Source organism: Solanum pennellii, chromosome 9, assembly GCF_001406875.1.
Source record: "Solanum pennellii chromosome 9, SPENNV200".
Taxonomy (NCBI): domain Eukaryota; kingdom Viridiplantae; phylum Streptophyta; class Magnoliopsida; order Solanales; family Solanaceae; genus Solanum; species Solanum pennellii.
This window is the reverse complement of record NC_028645.1, coordinates 69753762-69781552: the sequence shown is the minus strand read 5'-3', so window position 1 is coordinate 69781552 and position 27791 is coordinate 69753762. Positions and strand designations below refer to the sequence as shown.

General features: G+C 33.2%; 1 protein-coding gene and 2 pseudogenes across 1 annotated transcript; 1 reads left to right on the top strand and 2 right to left on the bottom strand.

The window, feature by feature from the left end:
* The first annotated feature begins 275 nt into the window (after window positions 1-275).
* LOC107030341 lies at window positions 276-1448 on the top strand (annotated as a pseudogene).
* A 429-nt stretch (window positions 1449-1877) lies between these two features.
* LOC107030871 lies at window positions 1878-7685 on the bottom strand. The gene is made up of 8 exons (XM_027911984.1): window positions 7064-7685; window positions 6740-6837; window positions 6456-6659; window positions 6257-6349; window positions 5445-5858; window positions 4678-4719; window positions 4539-4575; window positions 1878-1981 (listed from the first exon to the last, which is right to left on the bottom strand). Exons 1-8 carry the CDS (start codon window positions 7683-7685, stop codon window positions 1878-1880), a joined length of 1614 nt encoding a protein of 537 aa, XP_027767785.1.
* Window positions 7686-11264: 3579 nt separating this feature from the next.
* On the bottom strand, window positions 11265-22363 carry LOC107030340 (annotated as a pseudogene).
* Between the last annotated feature and the right edge of the window lie 5428 nt (window positions 22364-27791).

Below are 27791 nucleotides of genomic sequence, written 5' to 3'. Positions count from 1 at the left end.
TAATTTTTGACTAGAGAGAATAATCTTAGTAGTTCTATTGGTTGATTACCTGGACTTTTATTTCATCTTGTTGGTGAAGGTCCAATTTATTAATAATTGATTGGCGGTAAAAGTGGACATCTATTTTTTAAAAAAATAAGTAATGGTCAAAGTCATACTAGCATTATGAGTTTTTTTTCTTTTTACATAAACTATCAACATATATGTGTTAAACACACATCATTTGAATAGTTGATTGTATATAATATGCACTATGTATTTTAATTCAATAAAAGATGTCAAGTAATGATCCACAATGCTCCATATAGTCCGTGGTGAGCCTCCTCTAACTATAGTAACTTTCTTCTGTGGGTGATTTATGTAATTATGAACTTCATATAATAGCAATGATTCTGCATATACTATATGACTAAATAATAAAACTTATCTAAATTTATTTTATAATGTAATATATACATATTTTTTTGCTTAAATTTAAAATTCAAAAGGAAAGGAAAAAGGAAAAATCAAAACCCTAAAACCTAGTGAAATGTGAAGGCTATAATAAGGTTTTTTAAAGTATTCAAAAACTTTTATACTCCCTTCGTATGTGAGTTGGTACACACCTGTCACATTCTTTAACAAGCAATAATTAAAAGAGTAATTATATTATATCATTCTTTGAATATAATTAATTCAATATTTTGACAAATGTATTGGGGAAATGAATTGTACTTCCTCTACTCTATATAATAAGTGAATTGTTTGGATATATCTCTCCTCTTAAGTAAAATATATAAGGAAATAAATAAAAGATGCTCTACTAAATAATATTAATTTAGTATATGTGTAATGTGTTTTGCAGACAAAAATCTAAAGCAATTATCAATCTCTTTCAGAGGTTAATAGAATTCCAAATTGCGCTATTAGAATTTTGAACCTTTTCAACATTTGTCTTCTTCATCTTCTTATCGTTTCAATTCAACCCCCAACAATTGGTAGAATTCATTCTAATTTTTCATAAAGGCAACAACACATTCCTGATTCCGCAATGAAGAAACTCCGGAGACTTCCTCACATATTTAACTACTTTCTGGAATTGCCGTTCCGTTCTAAGGAAGATGTGGCGGTGGAAGAGAAGTAAGGATTCTTCCGTTTCATGGAAAAAAGTCGAACTAGAAGGAGATGGGGATGGACAAGTGAGAAAAATGGAATTAGAGATTCATCCTGCAGGGGTAAGGAAGATCGTTGTGAGAAAGGGAAATGCAGACGGTGAAGATGAGCATGAATTGAATGTGGATACATATTGGAGGTACAGATTGACTGCTTCGACTATGCCGGAGCTGGCCGCGGTGGTATTTGTGGATGGAGAGCTGATAGTGATGGTACCCAAGTATGATCAAGGTCGTAGAGAGTTTGATAATGGATCTAGAGGTGTTTGGAGAGACGCTGAACTTGTTGTTGTATAATAGTTAACATTTTCACATTTTATGAATCAATTAAACAAACTACTAGTAGATCGGAGTATATGCTTTCTCAAACAAAAATACTTAAACTTCAATCATATGTACGATATACCTCAACTTTAGCCACATAAAACTTCAAACATTGTATAAAGTTACACTTTGTCGATACTGACTTTTAACACCACATGTCCAAAGTTGTTTGAAATAGTACATATGCAAAACAACAATTCCTTGCCAATTGTAACATACATATGTATGTTTACTTCAACAACATGGTATATAGTCAAATAATGAACAAACTTGGCCTCTTTCTGTTTGAGCATATTCTCATAATGTATAAATGTACCAGTAGTAATATACCGAATCATTTTCATGACAATGGTGTCATGAATAACTTGCTCTTTACACTTACTACTTGTTACCTTCAAATAATTAGCATAGGGTAACTTTGCGATCAAAGTTTTCAGGGATATTGAAATCATCCAGTGTCATTTGCTTCTGACTGAGATTTTGATCTTGCGAGGTACCAGAGTTAGCTGAAAAATCAAGAAATTAACTTCATGAAAACCATTGTCCAAAATTTGAAGGATTAAAAGAATTCTACATGACATTAGAAATAGAGTAGGGTATGAAATGCTACAAGATTCGTTAATAATAGCAAATTGAATACTAAACCAAAGTTTCAGAAATACGAAAGACAAAACATATAGACATATGCTATCATTAGAAAATATGATTGACATCAAGCCCAACAAGAAGAATCACAAGCACAATGGCGACAATATCTATCTAGATATATCAAACTAACAGATAGGCTCTAATAAATCTGAGTAGTATTGCTAAAGGCAGAGAACAAATAACACGTACTATTAGCTTCATTAACTTATATTTTAATGATGACACTAATCCTGAATGATCCCCCCCCCCCCAAAAAAAATAGACATCCAAAATCTGTGCAAGAAGGCATGAACCAAGGAAGAATGACTTGTCTATGATAGATTTAAATGAAGAAAAAAGTTCACACGCTAACCACAAGAAAGAACAGGACACTTGGACAAATTTGAATATCAGTGAGAAAATCCCTTGGGTTACATTAAGAGAAAAACACTGAAAATCATAAAAGAAGATTGCGCAACTTCTCTTCTTCTCAGATAAATCTCAGTTACATTCCAAATAAGAGATTAGTTGAAGATCAGCGAATTGATGTCAATTCCATTCTGTCAAGGCAACGTTAAAGATGCAGCAAGCAATATAAAAGCAGATCATCATCATAGAAGTATTAAGCATTAGTTACTGTAATTATTAGTTACGGTAACTAATACTGTTTTAAACTCCCCTATTGTTTTGGAATTCAGGTAGTAGGTTAAGTTTAGCTGTAGGTTGTTTTTATCTGTAGTATATAAAGTTTGGGTACTGAATGAATAAGATTATCTTTCCACTACTTTGATAGCCCAATTTCCCTTCACCAAAAGCATAGTCACTCTTTTATCACTGTATTCAAAATAGTTTACTAGTGAAAAGAAAACTATAAGAGTAGAGGATGTGATCGACAAGTAAATCGGAATTTTTCTGGTCAAGGAGTTCAGAACAGGTCATCTGTCTAAGAATAAACATTCAAGCTCTAAGAGAACCCTTGTAACTCAAGGGGACTTGATTAGGCGTGATCCGAACTAGCATAGAATTCTTTGTCAACTATGTCTTTTATCTCTTTATCGTTATACAATATGTTGTTTTATCTAATCGTCTAAACTCTAGGGTAGCCGACTTGAAGAAATCAACTGTTGACCAACTATAACTCACTACAACATTTTATGTCTCCAACCACCCTAGAGAAGTGTGGCCTAAACTATGAAAAAGTGTGGCCTTTGATAACAGGCCACACTTTTTGACTTTAAGCCACACTTTTTCAGGTGTGGCCGAAAGCAGCAAAACCTTAGAGTTTAGGCGACGCTTTACAAGTGTAGCCTTATCAGCTACGCTTAAAAGCGTAGCCAAAAGGGAAATAGGCCACGCTTTGTACCTACGCTTAGAAGTGTTGCCATATGAGTAACACTTTTAAGCGTAGCCTCAAATTCAAAAAGGCCACACTTTGTAGCTACGCTTAAAAGTGTTGCCTTATCAGATACACTTTCAAGCGTAGCTAAAATTAAAAAAGCCACGCTTTTGCTGCTACGTTTAAAAGTGTTGCCTTATCAGCTACACTTTGAAGCGTGGCCTTTGCTACCATATTGCCCACACTTATCAAGTGTTGCCTTTTCTATCTAATCTATGACAATACTTTAAAGTGTTGTCCTTGCTCAAGTGCATACATAATTTACAGTCCTATGCCACAATTTCTAATTAAAATACTCCAATATTATATTGCAATAAATAATCTCTAGCGCTAATAAATAATTCAAATTTATAGATTTCCCATAAAGTACTTCAAAAGATAGTATGTGTTGTGTACACATACCCATACTTATACATCAATATTCTAAATGTGTACACAATAAATCAAATATGTATTTAAACTTTTCAATTATAGTTCAAAAACTCTTCATCATCCACTTCAAATTTGATCACCTCCATTTCCCTACACAAATAAGATATTGGCAGTTATATAGGAGAGATAAGAAGTTCAGATTGCAACAATATAGAGAGGCAAGAAATCCAGCAGTTACAGAAAATTATATTGCATCTTTTGATGTTCAAAGTAGATGCCTACTTGTCTTTTGATGTTCAAAGTAGATGATCTTCCCTTAGGTGTCTAGAATTCCAAATGAGTTCAACAACAATGAATAATTGCAATTGGGTTCAAACTTCATAAGAAACAATATAAAATATTTGGTGTTATACAATAACCATGATGCACGCAAACTAACACGAGCACTAAAAAACAAGGAATTAATGAGGAGACACAAACAATTAGATTCTCCTATAATTATTTGTTTATTTGTTTGTAGTTATGGAAGCATGCGTTCTACTAGGACGTCAAAAGTTATTGTAATAACATGGATATTCTATATAATAAGAAAGAAAATAGACTTTACTGACATAAATATTTATATATAGAAGCACAAAAGGCATAGTGAAAACATTAACAAAAGTTACAGATTGCAGCAGCAGTTATGGTAATAACATGGATATTCTACAGATTGCAGCAGCAGTTACAGAAAACATTAACAACAAATCTGCAGATTGCAGATTCCACACCATGCCAAAGTTTATTTGCAGAGAGGTTTAGACAGACCAGTTTGCAAGCTAGTACAGACCTATAGCATGTTGTAATGTTCTATACAAATGCCAAAAAAACAGTGAAACAAAACAAGCAAAACCTTAGCACAATTAAAACCAAATACATTGACAACAACTAAAGAGAGAAAAGTCCAGATTGTAGATTACAGCAGCGGCAAAAATTAAAGAAAATTAGATTAGTTTCGTTGTGTAGTTAATATGTTCCACACGATCAAACAAGGAAACTAAATCTGACATAGCAAAACTACACTTCAACCATACCAAACAAGCAAGATGAACAGTGGTCAAGAGAAACAAAACCTTAGCTCAATTCAAACCAAAGCCACTAACAATAACTAAAGAAAGAAAACTCAGTCGTATTTAGAGTGTTTCGCCACCATTCAAAAATATTCAAAATCATATCGAGAATATGTAACAAGTTCAGAGTTACTTCATACTCATCAGAGCGAGGCAAAGAGTAACCAAATTTTAATTGAGATCTTCATATATGCAAGTTAATTCACTTATTGCAAGTATCCAGAGAGCAACCTAATTCACTGGGATATAACTTGATAGCAGTCAACTAATCACATACCTCTACAGCCTGGAAAGACCTTTTTTTCTACTTCGACGCGAATTTCACATCATTGGAGGATCCCTGTCAGACTAGAACATATTTCAAGCGACTTTGAATGATTCAAACATGAAGTTAATCAATAACAATTACAAACAAGAAGACTTTATGAGAAACTGAGAGGACTAAATTGAAAAATTACTAAATACCTTTTGAAGAATCGGATCATGAGTTGACCCGGAAGATTGTAGAAGATTTTGGCCTTTTACAGCTTGTGCACTACCCGCATCAATAGGTGAAGCAATGTTAGATACAACACCCCATTGCATACCTCGAACATTCAATCCAGGGTTGTTTTGAAGCAATTGACTAAAAAAATGTCGCATTTCTTCTTTCATTTCTTCTCTTATTTCCTCTCTCATTTCATTCATTTCTTCTTTCCGAGAAGTGATTTCATTAGCATGTTTTTGTTTTTGCTTGCTATCTTCCTCATCTTTCTTCAAAGAACTTGCTGTCACTGATCTACCATAGCACCTAAGTCGACCAGGCTGCTCCTTACCAAACACTGCCGTAAAAACATCATCTGCAGTTTCCCCGAAATTTTGGCAATTTTGAAGTTCAGCCTATTGAATAAAATTGACATTCATATTATATGCAAGTACTTCTAATATATCTCTAGCTTAAATGAGTTTATGGTTCATTAAGTTAACTTCTATTGACATCCCTTCAAGCATATTAAAATAAATTTTCACCCTCCAAACAATGTAAATTTTTTTTTACCTGACTTAAATTCATCATTAATACACTTTAAAAAACTTATTATTGCAATTTGAGTATCGGCTTGAAGTTCCTTTTCCCGTTTTTGTACGAGTTGCAATAAACATTTCAGACTTTGATGTTTCCTCATTGTTTTCTTTGGTTGCACGCTACAAATTATATAAAAAGATATTTAAAAACGTATCAATCTATTGGAGGAATACAAATGGATTAAATGTATATGGCCGAAGATGCTAAGTATTACCAATGCCACGTGTACTCTTGCAAAACTAATAGGTCCCATTCGATGCCTCCATTTTTGCTTTTTCCTGTTTTGAGAATTGATCTCACACATGGCCTATAATTATATAAAAAGAGATTTTTGAATTAATAAATAAAACAAAAATAGAATTGATATAATCCATAATAAGTTGAACAATAGAAATGTACTATTTTAGCCTTACTTGAACAGTTGGGTCTTTCCAATACTCGATCAATTGACGGAATTCATCTTCTGCGATGTCACTGGGACGTTTTGCTAGCATGTCCTCAATGGTACTATTTTTATCAAAAAATCTCTCTTTAATTTTTTGCTTGTATCGCTTCCAAGCATCACGAAAGCCAGTCATCACCCACGCTTTTCCTTCTAATGGAATTATGAATTTGGACTATGTAAAATAAAATATAGTTAGCTTCAATCTGTAAAAAGAAACAATAAATATGCAATTAAAAAATTAATTGTTCTTACATTGGTATATTCCCACATGCGCTTTTTAGTATCTTCTGGCACCGCATGCCAACTAGTGTACATCAAGTTGATGAACCTAGGATTCCTTGAAATTGTTCCTATAAAGTTGGTTAATTCGGACACTATCTTACCAGTTGGTCCCACTGCTTGCCCTTTATCAAATGTCACCTCCTTTCTTTCTTCCAAATTTCTTGCGTGAATATCTTTACATGTTGTTTTTCCTCAGACATTTTTCGCCTCAAATATTTCTTGATTTATGTAACAGTAAGTAAATAAGAAATGTCTTTTATATAAATAATAAATCATATAACTCTTGAGACATACCTTCCTTACTACAATCAATGCCAATTTCCTCGTCTATAGCACACTCATCCCTGTTGATTTCTTCTTGATCCACAAGATCATCAGCTACTGTGTGGTTATTTGTTTTTGTTTCATCGCCTATGTGTATCGATTGTTTTTTTGGAAACTGTTCAAGACTAGTAGCTGGTATGATCGACTTCCTCTTTACCTGCTTGCAGTTTGGTAGATCATTAATATCATGTTCTTTCTGTAGCCGTTGTTCTGCTAGAAACTTATCAAGACTTGTGGCCGGTATGACAGACTTCCTCTTCACCTGTTTGAAGTTTAATTGATCTTGAATACCATGTTGTACCTCTGAATTACCAAATGTTTCCCCAGTCACATACACTGAATCAGTAACACCTTGCTTTGAAGACATTTGGAACCTAAAGTTTTGCATAGGAAGTTTAATTCTTTTCTCTTGAATGGACTCTCCAGATTGAAATAATCTCTTCTTAGTTTGTAGAATTAAATCCTCAGAATTCTTTCTTTTATGCGCTATTGGTACATGCTCTTTCTTAGCTTTATCATTGCGTTCGTTATCAAGTTGTTCTCTCTTAATCTTGAATTGGTTAGCCAATTCAGTACTTGATCGATATTGCATATCAAAGTTCAGATTCTTCAATGGTCTTTGAGCTTTGTTCCGATTCTAACCCTTTTTCTTTAGTGCTGCTGATTGACTCATTATTTCCGCCTTCTTTTAATATCTTTATTTTCTTTCCCAACAGTAACTTAACCTTCAAAACAATAATAATGATATTGTTAAATAGAAAAAGCAATCCTGCAAATAGAAGAGGACTGATTTCACTGTGCTAATTAGAACGAGTTGTGAACCAATCTTTAGCTTCCAGAAAATTAAGGGAGTAGTACATAAGGAGGACTGATTTCACTGTGTTGCCTTCACTGCCTTGACTGTGCTGCCTGTAATGTCCAATGCCTAATAGTAATAGGAAAAAATAAGAATTTAGATGACAACAACAATTCATATTTACTAATCAGAATGTAATTTGATAAATGTAACATGCATACTCCAGATATTACTAACCTTAAATATACAAGTTGTGCCAACATACAGTCAAATAAAATAAAAGTAAGCTAGAATTACAGCTTCATCAACAAAACAATAATTACATAAATTAAAGAAGTCAACATAAATTATCGACCAACAACAACCAGACACATAAACAAAGCCAACATTATACATAGACATCTTAAGGTGTTTGTACAAAAAAAGTTAAATAACAAAAAAAAGTGAGTTAGCACTATATGTTCATCATAAAAATAAGAATACTCATGGTGTACTGTCATCTTCAAACTCGTCTTAAAATTCATCAGACTCATCTTCAGAATCATCTTCATACTCATTTTCAGACTCGTCTTCACACTCTTCTTCAGATTCATCTTCAAACTCTTCTTCAGACTCATCTTCAAACTCCTTTTCATACTCGACATCAAGTTGTTGAGTATCAAATTCTTCCGAAGGCACATCAATAACAGTTTCTGGTATATCAGTCCTTACTAAGGGAACTTCACCATCATCTTCTGGTATGGATGGTCCCGTCAAGTGTTCAGACAACTCATTTTCATAATTTTGTGGGAGATTAGATTCAAATTCATCACTCATGTTAAACAAGTCTCTTGGCACAGTCTTCATAACATAATGTCTATCTTGATCATATGGATCTTGCACATAGAAGAATTGATGTACTTGAGATGCAAGCACAAAAGGCTCTTCCAGAGAGCATCTCTTGTTAAAATAGACATAAGTTAGGCCATACATATCTTTCTCAACCTCATACCAATCACACTTAAAGAGAACAACCTTAAAATGACTATAATAGTCTAACTCAACTATATCAACTACTATACCATAATAAGTCAAATCTGCAGCAATCAGGTTCTTATCCTTTGAGCTTGCAAAGCTCGTAGTTGAGGCAACAAGTGTAACACCACTATTTTGTGTTTTGCTTCTTCCATCACGCTGCCTAATATGGAATCTATATCCATTTATGAGATACCCAGAGTATCTTTTAGAAACAACATTTGGTCCTCTAGACAATTGTTTTATCAAATCAGGCACATCCTCTTGCAAAGCACGAGTTTCAAACCATTGAGAGAAGTTTTGACAATGATCCTTGGCCTTGCTCCATTTAGATCTTCGTGGATGATTATTAACCTCTTGCATATGCTCTCTACACAACATGTATTTTTTTGTTAAAATAATAAATAAATTAAATATGTTAAAACTTAATTATACAAATAAAAATACTATATTAAAGTAAAGTACCTAATATATTCTTGAATCTCATCACAATATCCCAATAAGTATGCATGTGCCTGACTTAGTGATTTGCTGTCGAAAACAAATGGATCAGTTTTCTTTGCTCCTATAGGACATCCCTTAATAGGAAACAGACTTACTGTTTCTGCATCAGTTGGGTCACATTCATCATTATTTCGGGTTCTTCTATTAAATCTTGTTTGTACAGCCCCATTCAGATATCTTGAAAATAAATTCATACAATCTATTCCCACACGTGCCTCTGCTATGCAACTTTCGGGATAACGTCTGTTGCGGATATATGATTTAAATGTACCCATTTCTCTTTCAGTGGAATACATCCATCGGTTCTGAACTGGACCACCTAATCTCACTTCATTCGCCAAATGTATAGGCAGATGAATCATTATATCAAAAAATGACGGAGGAAAAATTAGTTCCAACTGATTTGTTGTTTCCCTTATCTCTACTTTTAAGCAATCTAATTCCTCCAATGTGATAACTTTTTGACATAAATGCTGGAAAAAGGAGCATAAACGAATCAAAGCAATAGCCACATGATCTGGAAAGATGCTTTTAATGGGTATTGGAAGCAAGTAATGTAACATGAAATGAGCATTATGGGTCTTATAACCAGACAATTTCCTTTCATCCAGTTGCACACACCAAGAAATATTAGAGGCACTGCCATCAGGTAGCTTGGCTGTCTTTAAAACTCCACAAAAAAACTGATTTCTCTCCATTTGTCATTGAGAAGCAAGCTTTTGCAAACTTTGTTCTCTTATCATCTCCAGCATCTTTTGTATGAAGATTCTTTCTAATTCCCATCTCTTTCAAATCATATCGGGCTTTTGCATGATCCTTTGTTTTGTCAGGAATATCCAAAAGAGTTCCAAGAATGCTATCAACTATATTCTTCTCTATGTGCATTACATCAAGGTTATGGCGTAACAAGTTGTGCTGCCAGTAAGGTAATTCAAAAAAAATTGACCTTTTTTTCCATGGGCCATCATTTGATCTCTTTATCTTCTTTCCAAACACATTTTCAAAATCTTGTAAGTTATGAAGCACATCAGTTCCCTTTAATAAAGGTGGAGGAGGCCTGAATTCAGTTTTTCCATTGAACGATCTTTTGTGAGCTCTCCATGGATGATCCATGGGTTGAAAAACACGATAATCCATATAACACATTTTCGACTATGCTTAAGATAGTGAGAATTAGTGTTATAGTTACAACAAAGGCAAGAAAACTTTCCTTTTGTACTCAATCCAGACAACATACCATATGCAGGAAAGTCACTGATTGTCCACATAAGAGCTGCTCGCATTTGAAAAGTTTGATTTCTTGAAGCATCATATGTTTCAACCCCAGAATTCCACAACAATTTTAACTCATCTATCAATGGCTGTAAGTAAACATCAATGTCATTTCCAGCTGATCGTGGCCCAGGTATAAGTAAAGAAAGTATAGAATATTCAGATTTCATGCACATCCAAGGCGGCAGATTATACGTCATCAACATAACTGGCCATGTGCTATGAGATATACTCATGGTTCGAAATGGATTGAACCCATCACTTGCTAATCCAAGTCTCACATTGCGAGAATCTAGTGCGAAATCTGGATGAAACCTATCAAAATCGATCCATGCTTGACCATCAGCGACATGCCTTAACTTTCCATCTTTTGAACGCTCCTCATCATGCCACCTCAAAGAATCTGCCGTCTTTGAGCACATAAATAACCTTTTGAGTCTAGGAATTAATGGAAAGTGTCTCAAAGTCTTTGCAGAAACTCGATGTGATTTTTTAGAAGACTCAACCTCACCATCAACTTCAGGATTTTTAAAATATCGTGAAGCTCCGCAAGTATGATAAAATTCATCATCCTTATGATCATTACTAAACAAACATGCAATCATTTGGACATGCATCAATTTTCTCATAATCAAGGCCGAGATTCTTAACCATAGACTTGGTTTTATTGTAAGAGGGAGGAATATTCAACTCGGGCATTGCCTCTTTTAATAACTCTAAAAGAGAAGTGAATGATTTATTTCTCCATCCGTGTAGACACTTCAACAAATATAAACGAAGTGTGAATGATAATTTAGAGAATCCTGTACAACCAGGATATAATTCTTGGCTTGCCTCTTCAACTAAGTTATAGTATTTCTTGGCATCTTCATTTGGACCATTATAAGCTCCTTTTGCCTGTGCAACATCTCTAAATTGATCATTCAACAATCCATCAATATCATCACGCGAGCAATCCATATCATCTTCAACATTCAACTTGATATCCCGTTCTCCATGATTGATCCATCTAGTATAACCTTTAACAAATCCATAGCATATTAGATGATCATAGACTACATTCCTTCGAGTCCAACGAATATTACAACATTTTGCACAAGGACACTGAATTTCCTCTCCGTAAGGATTTCCATAAGAGTAAGCAAAATCTAGGAATTATTCCACACCATCAATATAGGGTTTGCTATACCTTGCTAAATTCATCCAATCCTTGGATGGGATATTTGAATTCCTATAAGAAGATATAAATATTTGATATTTCAATAAGAATCATTAAATTCATGATTAAGTTACCAAAATTAGGTGTTATGAGATGATAATAGTTTCTTACGTAGTCATGACACTTGTGTTATGCCAAATTCAAACTTTGAATCCTCCACAAATGTTTTTGAATGTTGATTTTGGTTCTAAGGGAAAATAAGTAAAATTAATAGGATAGAAAGAATTAAGAAAGACAGTGAATTAATAGGATAGACAAAATTTAATGAACTAATCAAGAATAAGGAAATCTTTCAAGAATCTTGATGTGTTCAAAGCTTAACAGAATCCTGTGATAAGGTCTACTGGAAACCTGATTTTAAAGAGTTCATTAATTTTACTGCAATTGTTATGTAGCCTTTCAAAATCTAAAAATGGAAGAAAACCATTAAAACGATCTAAAAGCAAGCAAGTTGAACTAGCTTTTAAGTCTAAAATTTACTGCATTTTACATTAGAAAAAACATGTATAGATGAATGTTATATGTGCCATCAGACACAGTTGGAGAGTGCTAGGCATCTATTTTTGCACTGTTAAGTAGCAGCTAGCATATGGAGCGTGTTCTTATCAGTTTTCTTATCTACTGTAATTAACTTGCATGAGTCATCCTATAATCGGAACCTACCAGGACTACAAAACAACTCAATTTACTTCATCAAAAAATCATTCAGAAAAATAAGGGGAGCTAACATAGAAGACTTTATACATAGCTTAATCTATCTGTGAAGGGATTTTCTTGATTTCTATTCCTAGTTCTTGTTCAATTCTATATCTCACAGTCAGATAGATACGATTAGTAGTAGCAGAAATCAACACATAGAGCTTAATGATCTAGTATAAAGAAATGAACATAATTAATACATACAAAGTGAAGTGATCCTCAAAAGTAACCAGGCTAAAAGCTAAACCAAGCTTCACAAATATCCTTGATCGTCCAACCTGCAAAATAAATTACCAATGATGAAATAGCAATAACAATATATAAGTCAATAAGCAAGATCAACGATCTGTTATACATACCCTGTGCAAATACGTTTCTGAGTTCTTAGGGAAATCAGAATTGATAACAACGTTAACTTCTTGAATATCAATTCCTCTAGTAAACAAATCTGTTCCATCAAGAAAGAACACAAAATTAAGAAATTTAACAATTAATCAATTTGAAATTTCAGCTGTAAGAGCCCCAAATATAATCAATTTCTTCTAAACACAAAACAAAAATTATTTCTAAATACAAGCTACTGATCCAAACAAGTTCATCAAAAGAATAAATCCTAGTAGTATAAACAAATTGGCTACTTAATGTACTTATCGATGAGTATTACGAATGATTAGCATTATAAACTAAAGAATCCCATCAGCTTCTAGGTTCCAAGAAGCAAATAAATAATGGAATGCTATCCAAAACAGAAACAAGACGGAAATATAAAAATATTGAAGCATGCTGGAAATGGATCTATTGAACTTTAAACTGTTACAAACTTACTCACTTAGAAGCAAATATGGACAGAAATCAGAAACTTCTGAAAATATGAAGCTATGTTCTGGATTAAGAGCAGAACTACGAAGAATTATTATCATACATTCTCACCACATTCTTTTTATATTATAAATGGCCAAACAGCTTGACATAACTGATATTACTCATGGACAAATGCAGTCAGTAAATAAAATTACAGCAGTAAAATGAAGACACATACTGGAAATTGTTCATCAATACTCAGCAGTCAGGAAGTAAAATTACAGCAGTCACTGGAAATGCAGCACCTAGTACAAAAGCTCCAGCAACTCATTTGTAGGTTTGAATTCTTTTGGTGCAAACATATTTATAGGGAAGCAAACTAAATAGCTAACTAACTATCAAAATGAAGCCACATATTAGACATTATTGATCAATAATACACAGAAAAACAATACCCTCTACTGCTAAGGGTAGCTATTTTTTAGAAAAAAGCATAGATGAAAAACTTTAGGATGAAGAAGCTCAAGAGAATGAAACTCACACCTTAAGAATCCACCTTGAACCCTCAAATAATCAGAATCAGAATCATATGTTATGGTATGATCAGAATTATTGTGCGTTTCGAGTTTCGAGTACATTGTTACCATTCTTCATTATAATAAATACATAATAATAACTACAAAATTGTATGTCATTATTTCAAGGATGAAATATAGTCATTTTACTGTTAAGAGATTAGAAATACCTTGATTTTGATGTCTACATAATGTTAGTTTCCTCTCAGCAAAACCTGAAATAGCAGAGAAGATTTCATGGTTTAGAAAAAAATTTATCGAAGTGTTCGTATGCAAAAGTAAAAAACTACAGAAATAGTATCTTCATACAGGCAACAAGAGATTTTATTTCTCTTAGAGGAAAAATAAATACTGTAGCATGCTATTTCGGAAGGCTAATGAACAGTGAGACATCACTCTTACATTGCAACTTTACTAGGCAACTGCAATGTAATACAAATATTTTTCAGTACTACCTAAGTACTATTTGAAATAAAAATGTTACTAGTTTAAAAATAATTTTATAGAAAACATGTCTTTTACTATATATTCTTGTAGATTGCAGATTCCGTGAAGTATTTCTATTAATCGAGATCACATATGATATGCTTGGAACATAAAAAACAGAAATATAATAAATCATATAAATTGAGTTGATAAGGATAAACAAAATAAGGAAGTTTCTTTCTAAATAAGAAGACAGTATGCTTAGAACATAAAAAACCAGAATTATATTAAAGCATATTAACTTTTTCAGTTCGTTAGTCATCATTATATCTCCAATCTCAATGTGGAAAAAGGGGAAGATGATACAGATCGATTAAAGTATCCAAAGTTACAAAAACATAGAAAATGATGAATCATTGTCTACTCCCAAGGCTGAAACATCTTCCTACACTATTGTTCAATCATTTTCTGCTTGATTAAGAAAAAATCAGGCTCCCTATTGATCTGGCGACTACTATTATCACTACCAAGCAAGCATTGCCGGCTGGAGCAACAACTACACACACAAATCAGCAACCAGATATGGAGAAGGCAAATGAGCTATGAGATGAGCAATGGAAATTTTGAAATAAGGAGAACTACAGGCAGAACCGACACACTTTGGGAAGAAATAATCAGGTAAGACACTTAACTCTACTATTTCTACTCATAATAACTATAATGATCTTTTTTTTCATGATCAAACTAATAACCAACAAGAACAAGAAAACAACCTTCAAAATTGTATACATCAATAAAGGAAATACATCAACAAACCAAATAAAGAATGATTTAAATAAACTAGAAAAAATCAAGGAAAATACAGTCGAGAGATTCCAGAAGAGAGAAAGAGAGACAAAAGCCTTAAGTAACAAATAAAATACCTCAACTATCACCAACCAAATATACAATAAAAGAGCACCAACAAGCCGAAAACAAAAAAAGAGAAAAAATACATTCATAAGCTGATTCTGCCAATGCTGTGAAAATAAGTCGATGTTTAGTAACAGAAGGAAGTTAGCATCTGAGATTTTAAGCAAACAATACAGACGATTCAAACTAACATTCATTTTATTGACGAATTGATATGCAAAAGAAGCAAACAATACAGATGATTCAAAATATAAAACAAGGACTACAACTAAGGAAACTTGTACAAAATATATGAAAACTAGAGGAAATTTAATCACCTAAATGAGTTATCATTATTTGGGAAATACCAACGGAAAGGAACTGACTTCTCACTTGACACGAGGTATCAAAATTAGTGATTCACAAAATTATGAGGGAAAATAAATGAAGATGCAAATTTTAAAATAGCATCCTCAACCACTGTCCGAACAAGGATAAAAATCTCACAAAACTAAACATGAACTTTAAACTGAAATTATCTCAATATTGGCATTAGCGACAGATACATTGAAAACCACAAAAGAAAAGATAGAGAATGTCATCTTTAAGTTGATTAAACACGGACATAAAGAGAAGAACATTTGAAGTAAATAGGCAGCCAACTCATGCTAGTAAGAGGGTCGCTTTTGTGCTTATGGCCAAAACGACTGAATTAGCTAGGCTGAACGAAAAAGTCCATGAAAATGTAGTCATCAAATACTACGAAAAGATTCTAACAACTTCATACTACGAGGTTATCCCAAAACATTTTGGAATATTAAACTAAAGTTACTATCTATACTTGAAAATGCACTAGAGAAACAACAAAATGACTTCTTCACTCTTCAAGACATACAGTCGAAAACAAAAAAATTGTTCCAGCAAACAGAGACAAGACAAAATTATTGTGATTAACAAATGAACAAACAAATATTAAGACGAGCACAGTAAAAAAAGCAGTGACCATAGATTAAAACAAACATTATAGCAAGAAAGATCTTAAACATGGACAAGCAACAGTACCAGCAATCAGAATAAGAACAAGGAAAATCTTAAGCATCTGCAGAAATTAACATGAAAAGTAAAGGAAAATCTAAACATTTACGAGCTACACTCCAAAAATCAACTGATGAAACTAAAATACAAGTCACACTCCCAAAAATTGCATAAAAACACAAGAATATAAAAATCCTAAAGTTAAAATTTAGAATTTCAAAATGAAATTTCTTACCTGATAAACCCAAATCCAACAAAATCTCTTTGAAATCGTGTTCTTCAGTGAGACACTTGAGAGAAAAGTGTGACGGAGAGACTAATTAGTTGCAGTTCATCATCATGTCAACAACCCAACAGTATTCATTTCTTCTATAAACAAAACAAAAAATCAAACACTTCAGCTAACAAGAAGACAGTTTTAGAAGTACCACTTCAGCTAAAAATCAAATACTTCAGCTAAAAATCAAATAAGTTTTGGAAAACAGAATCGTTCTTACTCTTAAAGAAATCGTTCTTACTCTTCAAGGAATCGTTCAACTCTTCAGCTCAGTTCATCGAATCTTTAGCTTGTATTAGAAAAGAGAACTACTTCTTCAGCTATCTTCACCTCTCTTCACTTCGAACCTTTAGTTCTTCAGCTTGTATCGGAACCTTTACTTCTTCAGCCAATTCTTCTGCTGAAAAGAGAAACGTGAAAAGGAAAGCTCAAAGAGGAAAGTGAAGTCAAATTGTTTTGTTAATGTTTAATTTTTTTGGCCAATAAAAATGGGAGGGAGTGGTAAAAATATTGGAGGGAATATAATATTTTAGTGAAAAATTTAAAGCAACACTTATAAAGTGTTGTTTTTTCAATTATAAAAATAGGACATTTAGAAGTGTGGTCATATATGTAAATAGGTGTTGCCAATTATATCATACTTTAACAACACTTATAAAGTGTATCTTATATTATTAAAGAGTACACTTTTGAAGTGTTGCCAAAATTATTGTAGCTAAAAGTTAAAAATTTTGGCTACGCTTTAAAAGCGTTCCCAAAACTACTTTAGGCAACACTTTACAAGTGTAGTCCAGAATAAGTGTGGTCGTAGACCTAAAATGGTGTAGTGACTTGAATAACATTCGAAAAGAATTATAGTAATGTGGTGAGAAAAATCATGGATGTGACATTCAATTCTATGCCTTACAGGCTAGGCAGAACTCTCTATGCCAGGAGATATTATTAACGCAATTGACCAAAACACCACCCTACAAGAGATCCATGAGTGATCCATTCCTTTCTCTTTAGGCTGATTACACCAAAGTTCCAAACTCTTTTTAAGTAAGCTATTCATTTCCTCTTTTGTACTTTTTACAAGGCTATCCAATTTTATTTTCTTGTCATATTGCAGTTTAGTTGCAACAAGTGTTTTTGGCATTTGTGGACAATGGGAAGCACGGAAATAGACATAGATGTATATATTTGTATCATGAAATAGACAATACTTAAAGCAAGATAACCATATTTGCACATACTGAAATATCTTGCTCCAATACATTTATACAAACAAGAAAATGACAAGACCGAGAAGTTACCAGTGCTACCACACAACTTTCCTTTTTGAATGCATCTTGAATGCTGACTACTTTCATAAGCTGATATGATTATCAAAATGGTCATTCTAGTAACTGTAAACCTCAAAACTGGAAAAAGAAGATAGCATCATAGAAAACAAAGTACCATTAATCAATTAGCGCTATACCTTTGCATCGATTGATTCAATACGATGCAAGAATGTTTTTGCCATACTTTTTTGTGAGCCACACAAAATACGAATGCCAACATTAAAAATCTACTCGATGTCAGCATAAGAAGCAATGGATGTGCAAATGTTTAAAAGCTTCGAAGCATGTGGAACCAAATCAATCCTTGACTCACAGTATCGACAGAGATACTCTACATCCAAATTGATGCTTCCTCCGACTCTCCCAGCCATGTATGCTCATAAATCACACTCTAGATGGGAAACATGTCCACATATGTGGCCAGAAATTGCTATTGCTTCACAACGAGTGTAACTGTACCCATCATTGTCCAGACTGATAAGATTGCTGCAAAGGATACAGCAACAGTCTCCGCAAAAACCAGACTCACTCCAACAGAGATCACAAAATCTGGTCTTCGTAAAAGGATTTACTTCTGCTAAACTGCTACAGATTCAGTTACCAGCCTTACAAGTAATGGCTCTGAAGGAATAATCAGACAGTAAAGGCTGCATTTTTGTCCCTACAGATGTAGTCCTCTCTTTCATATCTGAGTCAAAATCAATATCATGTAAGTCTTCCATCCTCAATAAAGGAAAAAAATTGGGGATTCAAAGAAAAAGTTTTATGCCAAGCAGATTCAACAACTTACAGATATGCAAAAAAAATCATTCCCTATCTATATGGTGTAAATTATCAATAAACTCCGTCCCTGACTACGTGCACAGACTGTGTAATCATGGACAAAATTCACTTCAAATATAAAAATATAGAAATCAATGTGGACTGACTAGATATTTGTAATGAATAGGAAACCAAGGTTAAATCTCCATTTTCCTAAAAATCCGAATTCTTGAGAAAGTTCACAAAGTTTGACTTCAAAATTAGGACTCAAATAGCCTCTACTGATGGGGTAATAAAATCTTGAAGTAAGTAGTGGGTAATTAAGATGGGGCGTTAAAACTCGTTACCCAATTGAAGAATCTCAAAAAGACCCTTTAAAATAGCCTCTACCAAGCTTCCAAAGTACAAAAATGGAGAAATGAGTATGAATGCCGATTTTTTTTTAAAAATCTATCCATGTCACTTTTACCCTTCGCGATTGTGACCCCATATCTCTCAATTGAGATGAGTAATGCTGGTCAACTAATTAGTTGACCATGCGATCACGACACAAGGCCACACGATCACAATGCTCAAGCTGCTATTGCGATTGCAACATCCTCCTGGCGATCGTGAAGCACAAGACCGCATACCATGCGACCGCGACCAAGAGCCTCGTGATGCAAAGGATACTTAACGTGCATCATATACAACATATCAGCAAACACCAAGACTCAACAAAATCACCTAATGAACCCTCAAGATTCATTCAAAATTTGCACATACACAAACTAGATATGCTACCCAACCAAACTTAATGTTCCACACTCAAGGAGTCTCGGGACACGTATACGAAGTCTCCTTGACCCAGTATCTGTTTAAGTAGCAATAAAATAACTTTTACTCAAAAATACTAAATTTCCCCCGAAACCTCTGAAAATTCAAACAAGACTTCACGTAGGACTCAAAATTAAATCTAATGGTGTCGTCGAAATTTCAATTCGAGCGTTCAAGCTCCAAATGTTGACTTAAGTCTACTCTTGGCCTAATTATACTTAAACTTCCACTTCAAGAGCTCAAATCAACGAAAGGGTCTCCATATTTGAAAACAACTAAACCTCTAGACAAAATTCTGCATTCCAGAGCTGATGGGACAGACTAAAATTCCTTCCATGACTCAAAGCTCCGATTGTTGCCAAAAGCTACTTTAACAACTTGAGGTCTCCAAAACTCTAAAACATCAAAAAGTCTCAACTTCCCAATCCGATTTTAAAACCAACATCATAAACTGAAAACCATGACTTGGGGAACTATCGAGAGGGGCAAAATGATAAATTTTCCAAATGTTTTTTAAAAATGACCTTCAGGGTCGTCATTACAAGAGGTTGTGATGGTTCAGACACGTACAAGAAAAATGCACAAATGAGTTACTGCAGAATTGTGAGAGGTTGGCTATGAATGGTTTCAAGAGAGGCAGGGTAGGCCAATGAAACATTAGGGAGATAAGATTAGGCATGATATATCGCAACTTAATTTTACCAAGGACACGACCTTAGATAGGGATTATGGAGGTTGCAAATTAGGGTAGAAGGTAAGTTAGATAGTTAAGTGTTTCTTCATTTATTTCTTATAGTTAACGGATTATGGAGGTCGCAAATTAGGGTCGTAGTATTATCCTTATAGTTTCTTCTCTTTGAGTTTGGTAACTTTTTTTTTTCAATTTGGTAACAATGTATACTTCAACATTAAGGATATGTTGGTACCTTTAGAAAATCACAAAAGAAAAAAAAGCGTAGTACTTACAAGAAGAATGCTAAGAACTATAAAAGTTGATATGAATCCACTAATCCTATGTCTTTATACCAAAAATATATATGTTAATTATGTCTTGAATTTTTCCCTTGTTTATTTTAGGAAACTATAATTCCTATTGGTTTAGAAGACCCTTTGTCCTAATAGATTTGGAAAAGGAAAATATTACTTTTATAGGATTAGAAAATAGGTTGGGCGTTTACTTGGGATCTATATATTGGGGAGATAGATATGGATCCTATAACATGGTATATGATACACAATATAGGATAAGAGACTCTTAAGTATTGTAAGCTTCATCTTTTCTTTCACAGTAGAAAACTCTCTGTAGGCCTAACTGAACTTCATTAAAATCCTTTTATTACTCTCTTCTCTACTTTTTTTTGTTTTTGATTGTGTGCTAGTTAATCCACGATAGTTCTGCGTCAATAAATATACAATGCAGCTCCATATAAACTTGTGAATGAAGTTGGATATATATTAAAAATTCCTACTATTTATCTCCTTCAACCTTTGAGTTTGGTTATTATTCATTTCTTTTTGTAGTTCAATTATTGTTTTACCTTGTTCTTTTTAATTTTGTTCAGGTTGATTTGTAATATTGTCTATAGTATCTTGCTATAAGTTTTTCATTATGTTATTTCTTTTCTTTATACTACTTATGACTGTTTTTTATCTTGAGCTGAAGATCTATCGTAAATAGTCTCTCTACCTAGGTAGTAATAAGGTCAACGTACACTTTACCCTCTTCAAATCTCAATTTGTTGGATTTCATTGGCTATTTTTCTGTTGTGGATAATTAAACATTATAAAATAGGTAACTAATGTTTAATTATCCACAACCATTCCAAATACTTTCAGTACGAACAACACAATTGTGTTTACACTTTTATATATTTTGATTCCTATAATACACAATTCGACGATCAAAAATGGATGTCATTGACTTCCCTAATAATTTCTAATGTAAAATGAGCAACCTCAAAGCTTAACAAATATATATATATGCTACCTGTAGGTAGAGTCATTGGATAATAATCTACATCCATTGTTCTCTTTAGTAATTAATGGATATTCAATATACTTCTCAAAGAGTATTAGAAATATTAAATACTCTCATTAAATATGAGAACAAAAGAAAGTTTACTCCTAGCAGCATTATACAAATTTTCACATTTTGTTTGGTAAACTGCCAGTACTTGTAACTAGTATGATAACATTCACGTTTGACAGAAAAAGAAACAAATAAAATACTACGTAAAGATTAGAGATGGAACAAAGTCCATCGTCAAAGATACAAATGTAAAGGCCAAGGGGGGGAAAGAGGTGATTTAGAATCGTTCCTTACACATAACTCGGTAAGTATTAAATTTATTTGGAAATTCAGTATACACAATGAGCCATGTGGTTATTACTATTTCTTTTAATTGATGCAAACAACTAAATAAATCTCTACATGATATATACCGAAGAGCCTTGTTGAAGCTAACCTTTTGAGCTTGACGACTGCTTTGAAGGAATCATCCAACTGTATGAGGCAAAGAATTGATCGATATCCATACCAGGATACTAGATTGGAGATATTTTTTAACTGAAGTCTTACTTCGGAAGACATTTTTCTTTCAATCTTTCGGTGCCTTAAAATGCTCCGGAAGATACAAATATCTATCTTTGAAGGTTCCTGAGTTTGTAGCTCTTCTACCTGTCCTCCAACCCCACTTATCAGCAACATTTGGCCAACCCATAGGAGCATATGGTAAACCTTCACCAAATTCATACTCAGAAGCTGGATACAGTTGAAGCCCTATTTAATTGATTGTAGATGAACTCTCATTATCTACAACAAGTGCAAGACTCTCCCCAACCTCCTCTTTGGCTGACATTTAGCTGAAAATCTCTAACTCTGTTGATACCAATGAAAGTCTGAAATCACAGAAAAACAAAAAAGAAAATAAATATCAAAGTCCAGATCAGAAAGCAAATTGTTTTTGGCTATAAAAACTATACTTCATATGAAAATAAATAAAAGAACTACAAGTATTGGCAACCTAACCAGCACTATGCTTGTATAGTGCAGCATTCTTGACATAAACATTTGAATTTATAAAACACTTTATCGGTTTCCTCTCATTAATGCTATGCTTTGAATTTACTTTACCCCTAGTTTTAGAAGAAACAATCAGCTCAACTATATTTTTAATTGACCTTACTATTTATAGGAGACAATTCCATTTAGAATGGGAAGTGATAGTAAGCGCTTTTATTTAGTGGCGGAACGAGTTTCTCGCAATGTAGTCAATTGGACCCCCTTCACTGAAAAAATATACCGTGCATTCATGGCAGATTCAATCTTCCTTGTTATGTGTAAATTGTTGAATCCCCTTGACATAAGGGAAGATACTAGTGTAGTGGCCAATGGAGTTCAAAATTTATTTTAGACATTCAAATCTTAGGTGTACATTCTAGTATTTGTCTCAAAACTTATTTCTGAATCTCTATAAGACAATGCTATAAGTGCATCTACCAACTGCCGATTAACTGTTTACAAATAGCAACCTGCACTAGATACATTTCGGTAAGATGTTACATGTTATTCTACAAAGTAATGAACATTTGAGTCTAACTTAACAACAAAGTAATTAAAATTAGTTTATATATACATATAAACTAATTTTGGAACTCTAAAACCACTCAACCACAACTCAAAAGTTAGCAATTAAGGTGGGAGAGCCTTGACGGATAGCTTTCACTCTACCACTAGTATATAGTTTTTCCTGGTAGTCCTTTTCAAGTTAAGTGGTCAGGCGCCTCCATGGCACAATGGGTGATGTATGACTCTAATGCCATTGATACAATCGACAAGAACATGAAAATAATATGGAGTAAAGAAGACAATAAAAGGCTTCTAACACAAATGAGTATATTTACCTACTTGAATGGAAAAAACATTATTTTTTAAGAATTGAGGACAAGTATATCAATTAACAGAAAGCCCTGATTGAATTTGAGAACATACCTGAGAGATTAGGGATTTGACTAAAATGGTTCTTCTGCTAATCCTAGACAAACACGACAAACATAAAATTCAAAAGCAAAGGAAAAAGAAAATCAAAACCCTTAAACGGCTTTGTGAAATGAGAAGGTTGTAATAAGGTTTTTTTAGTATTCAAAAACTTCTATACTCCCTTCATGTGTGAATTGGTACACACCTATTACATTCCTTAACGAGCAATAATTAAAAGAGTAGTTATATTGTATCATTCTTTGAATATAATTAATTCAATATTTTCACAAATGTATTGGGGAAATGAATCGTACTTCCTCTAGTTTATGTATTAAGTGAATTGTTAGGATATAACTCTCCTCTTAAAACCAAAATATCTAAGGACAACATTAAAGACTCATTTTTTTATTAATATTCTTAAATTATTCTCTGATCAAAGGTAAATAGTTCATAACATCATTAAAACAAAGGATGATATGGAAACAAAAATCCTACTAACAATTATCTTGAACTTTGGAAACTTCACTTATTTTGAACTACAAATTTTTTTTGTCAATTCACTTAATTTGGACTAGTGAGAATAAATTTTAATAGTTCAGTTGGTTGATTTCCTGGAGTTTTGTTTCATCTTGTTGGTGAAGGTCCATTTTATCGATAGCCGATTGACGGTAAAAAAGGACATCTATTTTTTAAAAAATAAAGTAATGGTCAAAGTCACACTGGCATTACCAATTATTTTTTTTCTTTCTACATAAACTATCACCATATATGTATTAAACACACACATTATTTGAATAGTTGATTGTATATATATGGTATGCACTATGTATGTTAGAAGAAGAAAAATATAGAAGAAGAAAGAAAGAAAAAGAGCAACATAAAATTATATGCTACTGCACTTTCCATTTAAATAAACTATACAAAATCCTCTCTTCAAAATAAAAACTATAACCATATAACTTAGGGAAAATGCACAATACCCCATCAACCTATGCCTGAAATCTCATAGACACACTTATACAATACTAAGTGATATTCAAGAGAGGTGGGGATGAATTAAAAATTCACTTAGTCAGCTATCACTAGTCGATAGTTGACTCACCTGCAAGTTAGTAAGATAATAAACAGTAACTGAAAGTTGCAGAAAATAGTTGACAGAAAATTTTTTAACCTGGTTCGGATCACTAATGTGGTACCTAGTCCAGTCCCCTTGGGTTTCAAGGGTTTTCCTTAAGAGAGTTGAAGAGATATTCTTTGTTACACCAATGGTTGAACTTTTAATATGTCTGATATGCAAATCAGATTTCTACCTTAACATTATCTCAACTTGTATACCTGCACACAGATGTTTTTCGTTTCTCTTTTCTTTCCAATATTATTACTCAAGTGTTTACAATTTTTTATGAAAGACAAAAGAAACCTGTTTGCTAAGCTCAAGTAAAGTTGTGTTCTTCGCACTATACATCTAGGTCGATATAAATAGATGATAACCTCTGCTCTTTGTAAGGAAAGAACCCATGGGATTTTATCTCAATCAAAGATTACTTTAGAGACTCCTTGATTGAGGCGATTTAGTTTATCTGTAGTAGATCGCTTCTTCTGCTTTCCTTGTGCTGATTTAATCTTATCCTTGTGGGATCATCAGACTTCTTATCTAGTGGCTTGATTTATGGATCTTCGCTTTTCATCGCTTCTTATGTTTTTCTTGTGTTGATTTGATCTTGTCCTTGTGTGATCAGCAGTCTTCTTATCTTGTGGCTTGAATTGTGGTTCTTCCAATTTCTTGATGAGTTAATTGTGATTGCTGCCAAGAGTGTGAGATTCTTGTTTCTTTCCTCTATGAGCTGATTGACCATATATACCAATCATATATTTCTTTCCTCTTTTTTGTCCCTTAGATTTGACTCTTTCCTTTCCAATGCATCTCTCTATTTTAATGAAATATTTTTTTCCTTCTTGAAGTCGTCTGTGCTGATGACTTCCCTTTTTAGATTTGTGACCTACGAAAATTGAGATACACGTTATGAGTCTATTTTCAAAATCAACTAACCATATGGAGTTAACAATCTCCACCTTTTTGATAATGACATGTTTGATCACAATTTTAATAGTAATATGGACAGTCAATTATACTTAGAGAGTTAAATTATACTTCCATAAGGTTAGATGCCGTTGATGTATGCAGCTCCCCCTGTCTTAGCTCTCCCTGTCTCACAGAGAGGGATGTAATTGTTTTCTCCTTCTTTGTCATAATCAAAAATAATATCTAAACAACAGACTATATTAAAGCATAGACATTAGAAACCAGAGTAGTCTAAGAGTTAAGGAAAACAGTAGTCCAAAAGATAGAGAGGGACAAGCTCTTATTGAGATATAGAGAAAAAGAAAGAGGTGCAACCACAAAAGTTAATGTCCACCCTAAAAGTACTTGTGGGAGTTGATCACATTTTCGTAAAAGGTGTTGTACGAACATTCCACATTCTTGGAGAAACTTGAGTAAGAGGTCTGAACTGTGACAACAAGCTCATTGTTAGAGGAGTTAACTCCACTTTTAAGAGAGTCAACTTGCTTAATCAAGCGATTGAATGTTGAGATACCTTCCTGCTTTGTTGGAATTCTGAATTCTGACCCCCAAATTCGCCTAAGGAACAAGTATATTTTATATGTTCCTTTTCAGATTACAACAATTACGTTTTTTTGAAGAAAATAAAATAATAACATAATATTTTATCACGGAAAACCCTAACTCATAAGGGTAAAACCACGACCTACACCTCTGTAGGATTTAACTTCACTTTATTAAACTCCAAGTTTCAACACAATATTGCAAACCTATGTAACCTAAGGAATTATAACTCTAATTCCTAGAGGAATTATAAACTCTAATTCCTAGCTAAGAAATTATAAACTCTAATTCCTAGGTAAGAAATTATAAACTCTAATTCCGAGCTATCCAAGACAAAAAAAACCCAGGTTTAAGTCTTCTACCGTTTGTCAAGTTTCTCAAACTTGTTAGACGAATTTTACACACACACTCGGTTTTAATCAAAACTCTTTATTACAATCTTACAACTTTTTCCTCTAAAATTGCAACACTTACGATAAATATCAAAACTCTCTCAAACCTCTTGATCGTGTTTTGGTCTTCTCTCTATGTAGGTGCGCAATTTTCTCCATTGAAACTATCGTTCTATTTATAGATTTGAATTTGAATCAAAAACCTATTTAAACTAGAAATCCTACTTATTCTCTACTTAATTTTCTCTTGACACATAGAAGCTCACGGGTAGGACTCCTTCATTGTGAGGAACTCGTCTTGCCGCATCTTCATCTTCTTCTTCAACTTTAACTCTGTCGCATGAAGACTTTGTAGAAGTCAACTAAAATTAGGTAATATACTGGCATAAAACTTTCCTTAATTAGAAAAACCTTCCACAAAATGTTTCTTTTGTATTGCGACAAAACTTTCCTTAATTACATAAGAAAACATTATTGATCCCTAATTCCTCTTTAGACTTGGTTGCGAACTCCTTTTTTAAAAGGAAACTTTTTGAACTGGTTGTTTGTCGAAAAAGCAATACTTCCACATCTTTATATCTTCTACTTTGCGAGGTTGACGTTCTCCTTATCCAAGTCGGATTCGGTCTATAAGGAACCCGTCGCACAACCTGTTTCTTTCATTTGTTCCTATATTTGTGAATTATCAAAATCTTTCTTATTCTAACATGCTTGATTCTTGTCGTGGCAACACACAACTTACCAATATCAGTGCTAGAGTCTTTCTGCAAGCGAAATACCCTCTCCACAGCATCATGAAGGATTTCTCTTTATTGGCCTACGTGACACTATCTTGTGGGTCCAACGTGTGTTGACTTTTTTTTATGCTGGTGCCACGTATCACGTAAATGGGTAGAAAATTATTTATAAAATCAAATCAGGGGGATAATAGGAATACTCCTTCCGTTTAAAAAAGAAAGTCCCTATTTTATTTTTAGTTTGCTTTAAAAAGAATGACTCATTTTGCTTTTTTGGCAACACTTTAACTTTCCTCGTGGCATGTTTAATACCACAAGATTAAAGGGCATTTTGGTACATTTGACATAACTTTAATTTAGAACCACAAAATTAAATACTTTTTTTCTTCTCTTAAACTCTGTTTCAAGTCAAACTAGTACATCCTTTTGGAAACGGAATGAGTACTAATTAATGTGGGATTAATAGTACATAAATGAAAAAGAGAAAATTTAAACAGAATAACGATAAAACGAAAAACAAGAGGAGAGAAATTAATAACATACATATATATA

Coding starts and splice junctions, on each gene's coding strand:
- LOC107030871 (XM_027911984.1), bottom strand. CDS start 7,685: ATGCAATATCGATCAAGTACTGAATTGGCTAACCAATTCAAGATTAAG. Junction 6,838..7,063: donor CATTGATTGTAGTAAGGAAG/GTATGTCTCAAG, acceptor CCAACTTTATAG/GAACAATTTCAAGGAATCCT. Junction 4,720..5,444: donor ATGATCCGATTCTTCAAAAG/GTATTTAGTAAT, acceptor GCATTTGTATAG/AACATTACAACATGCTATAG.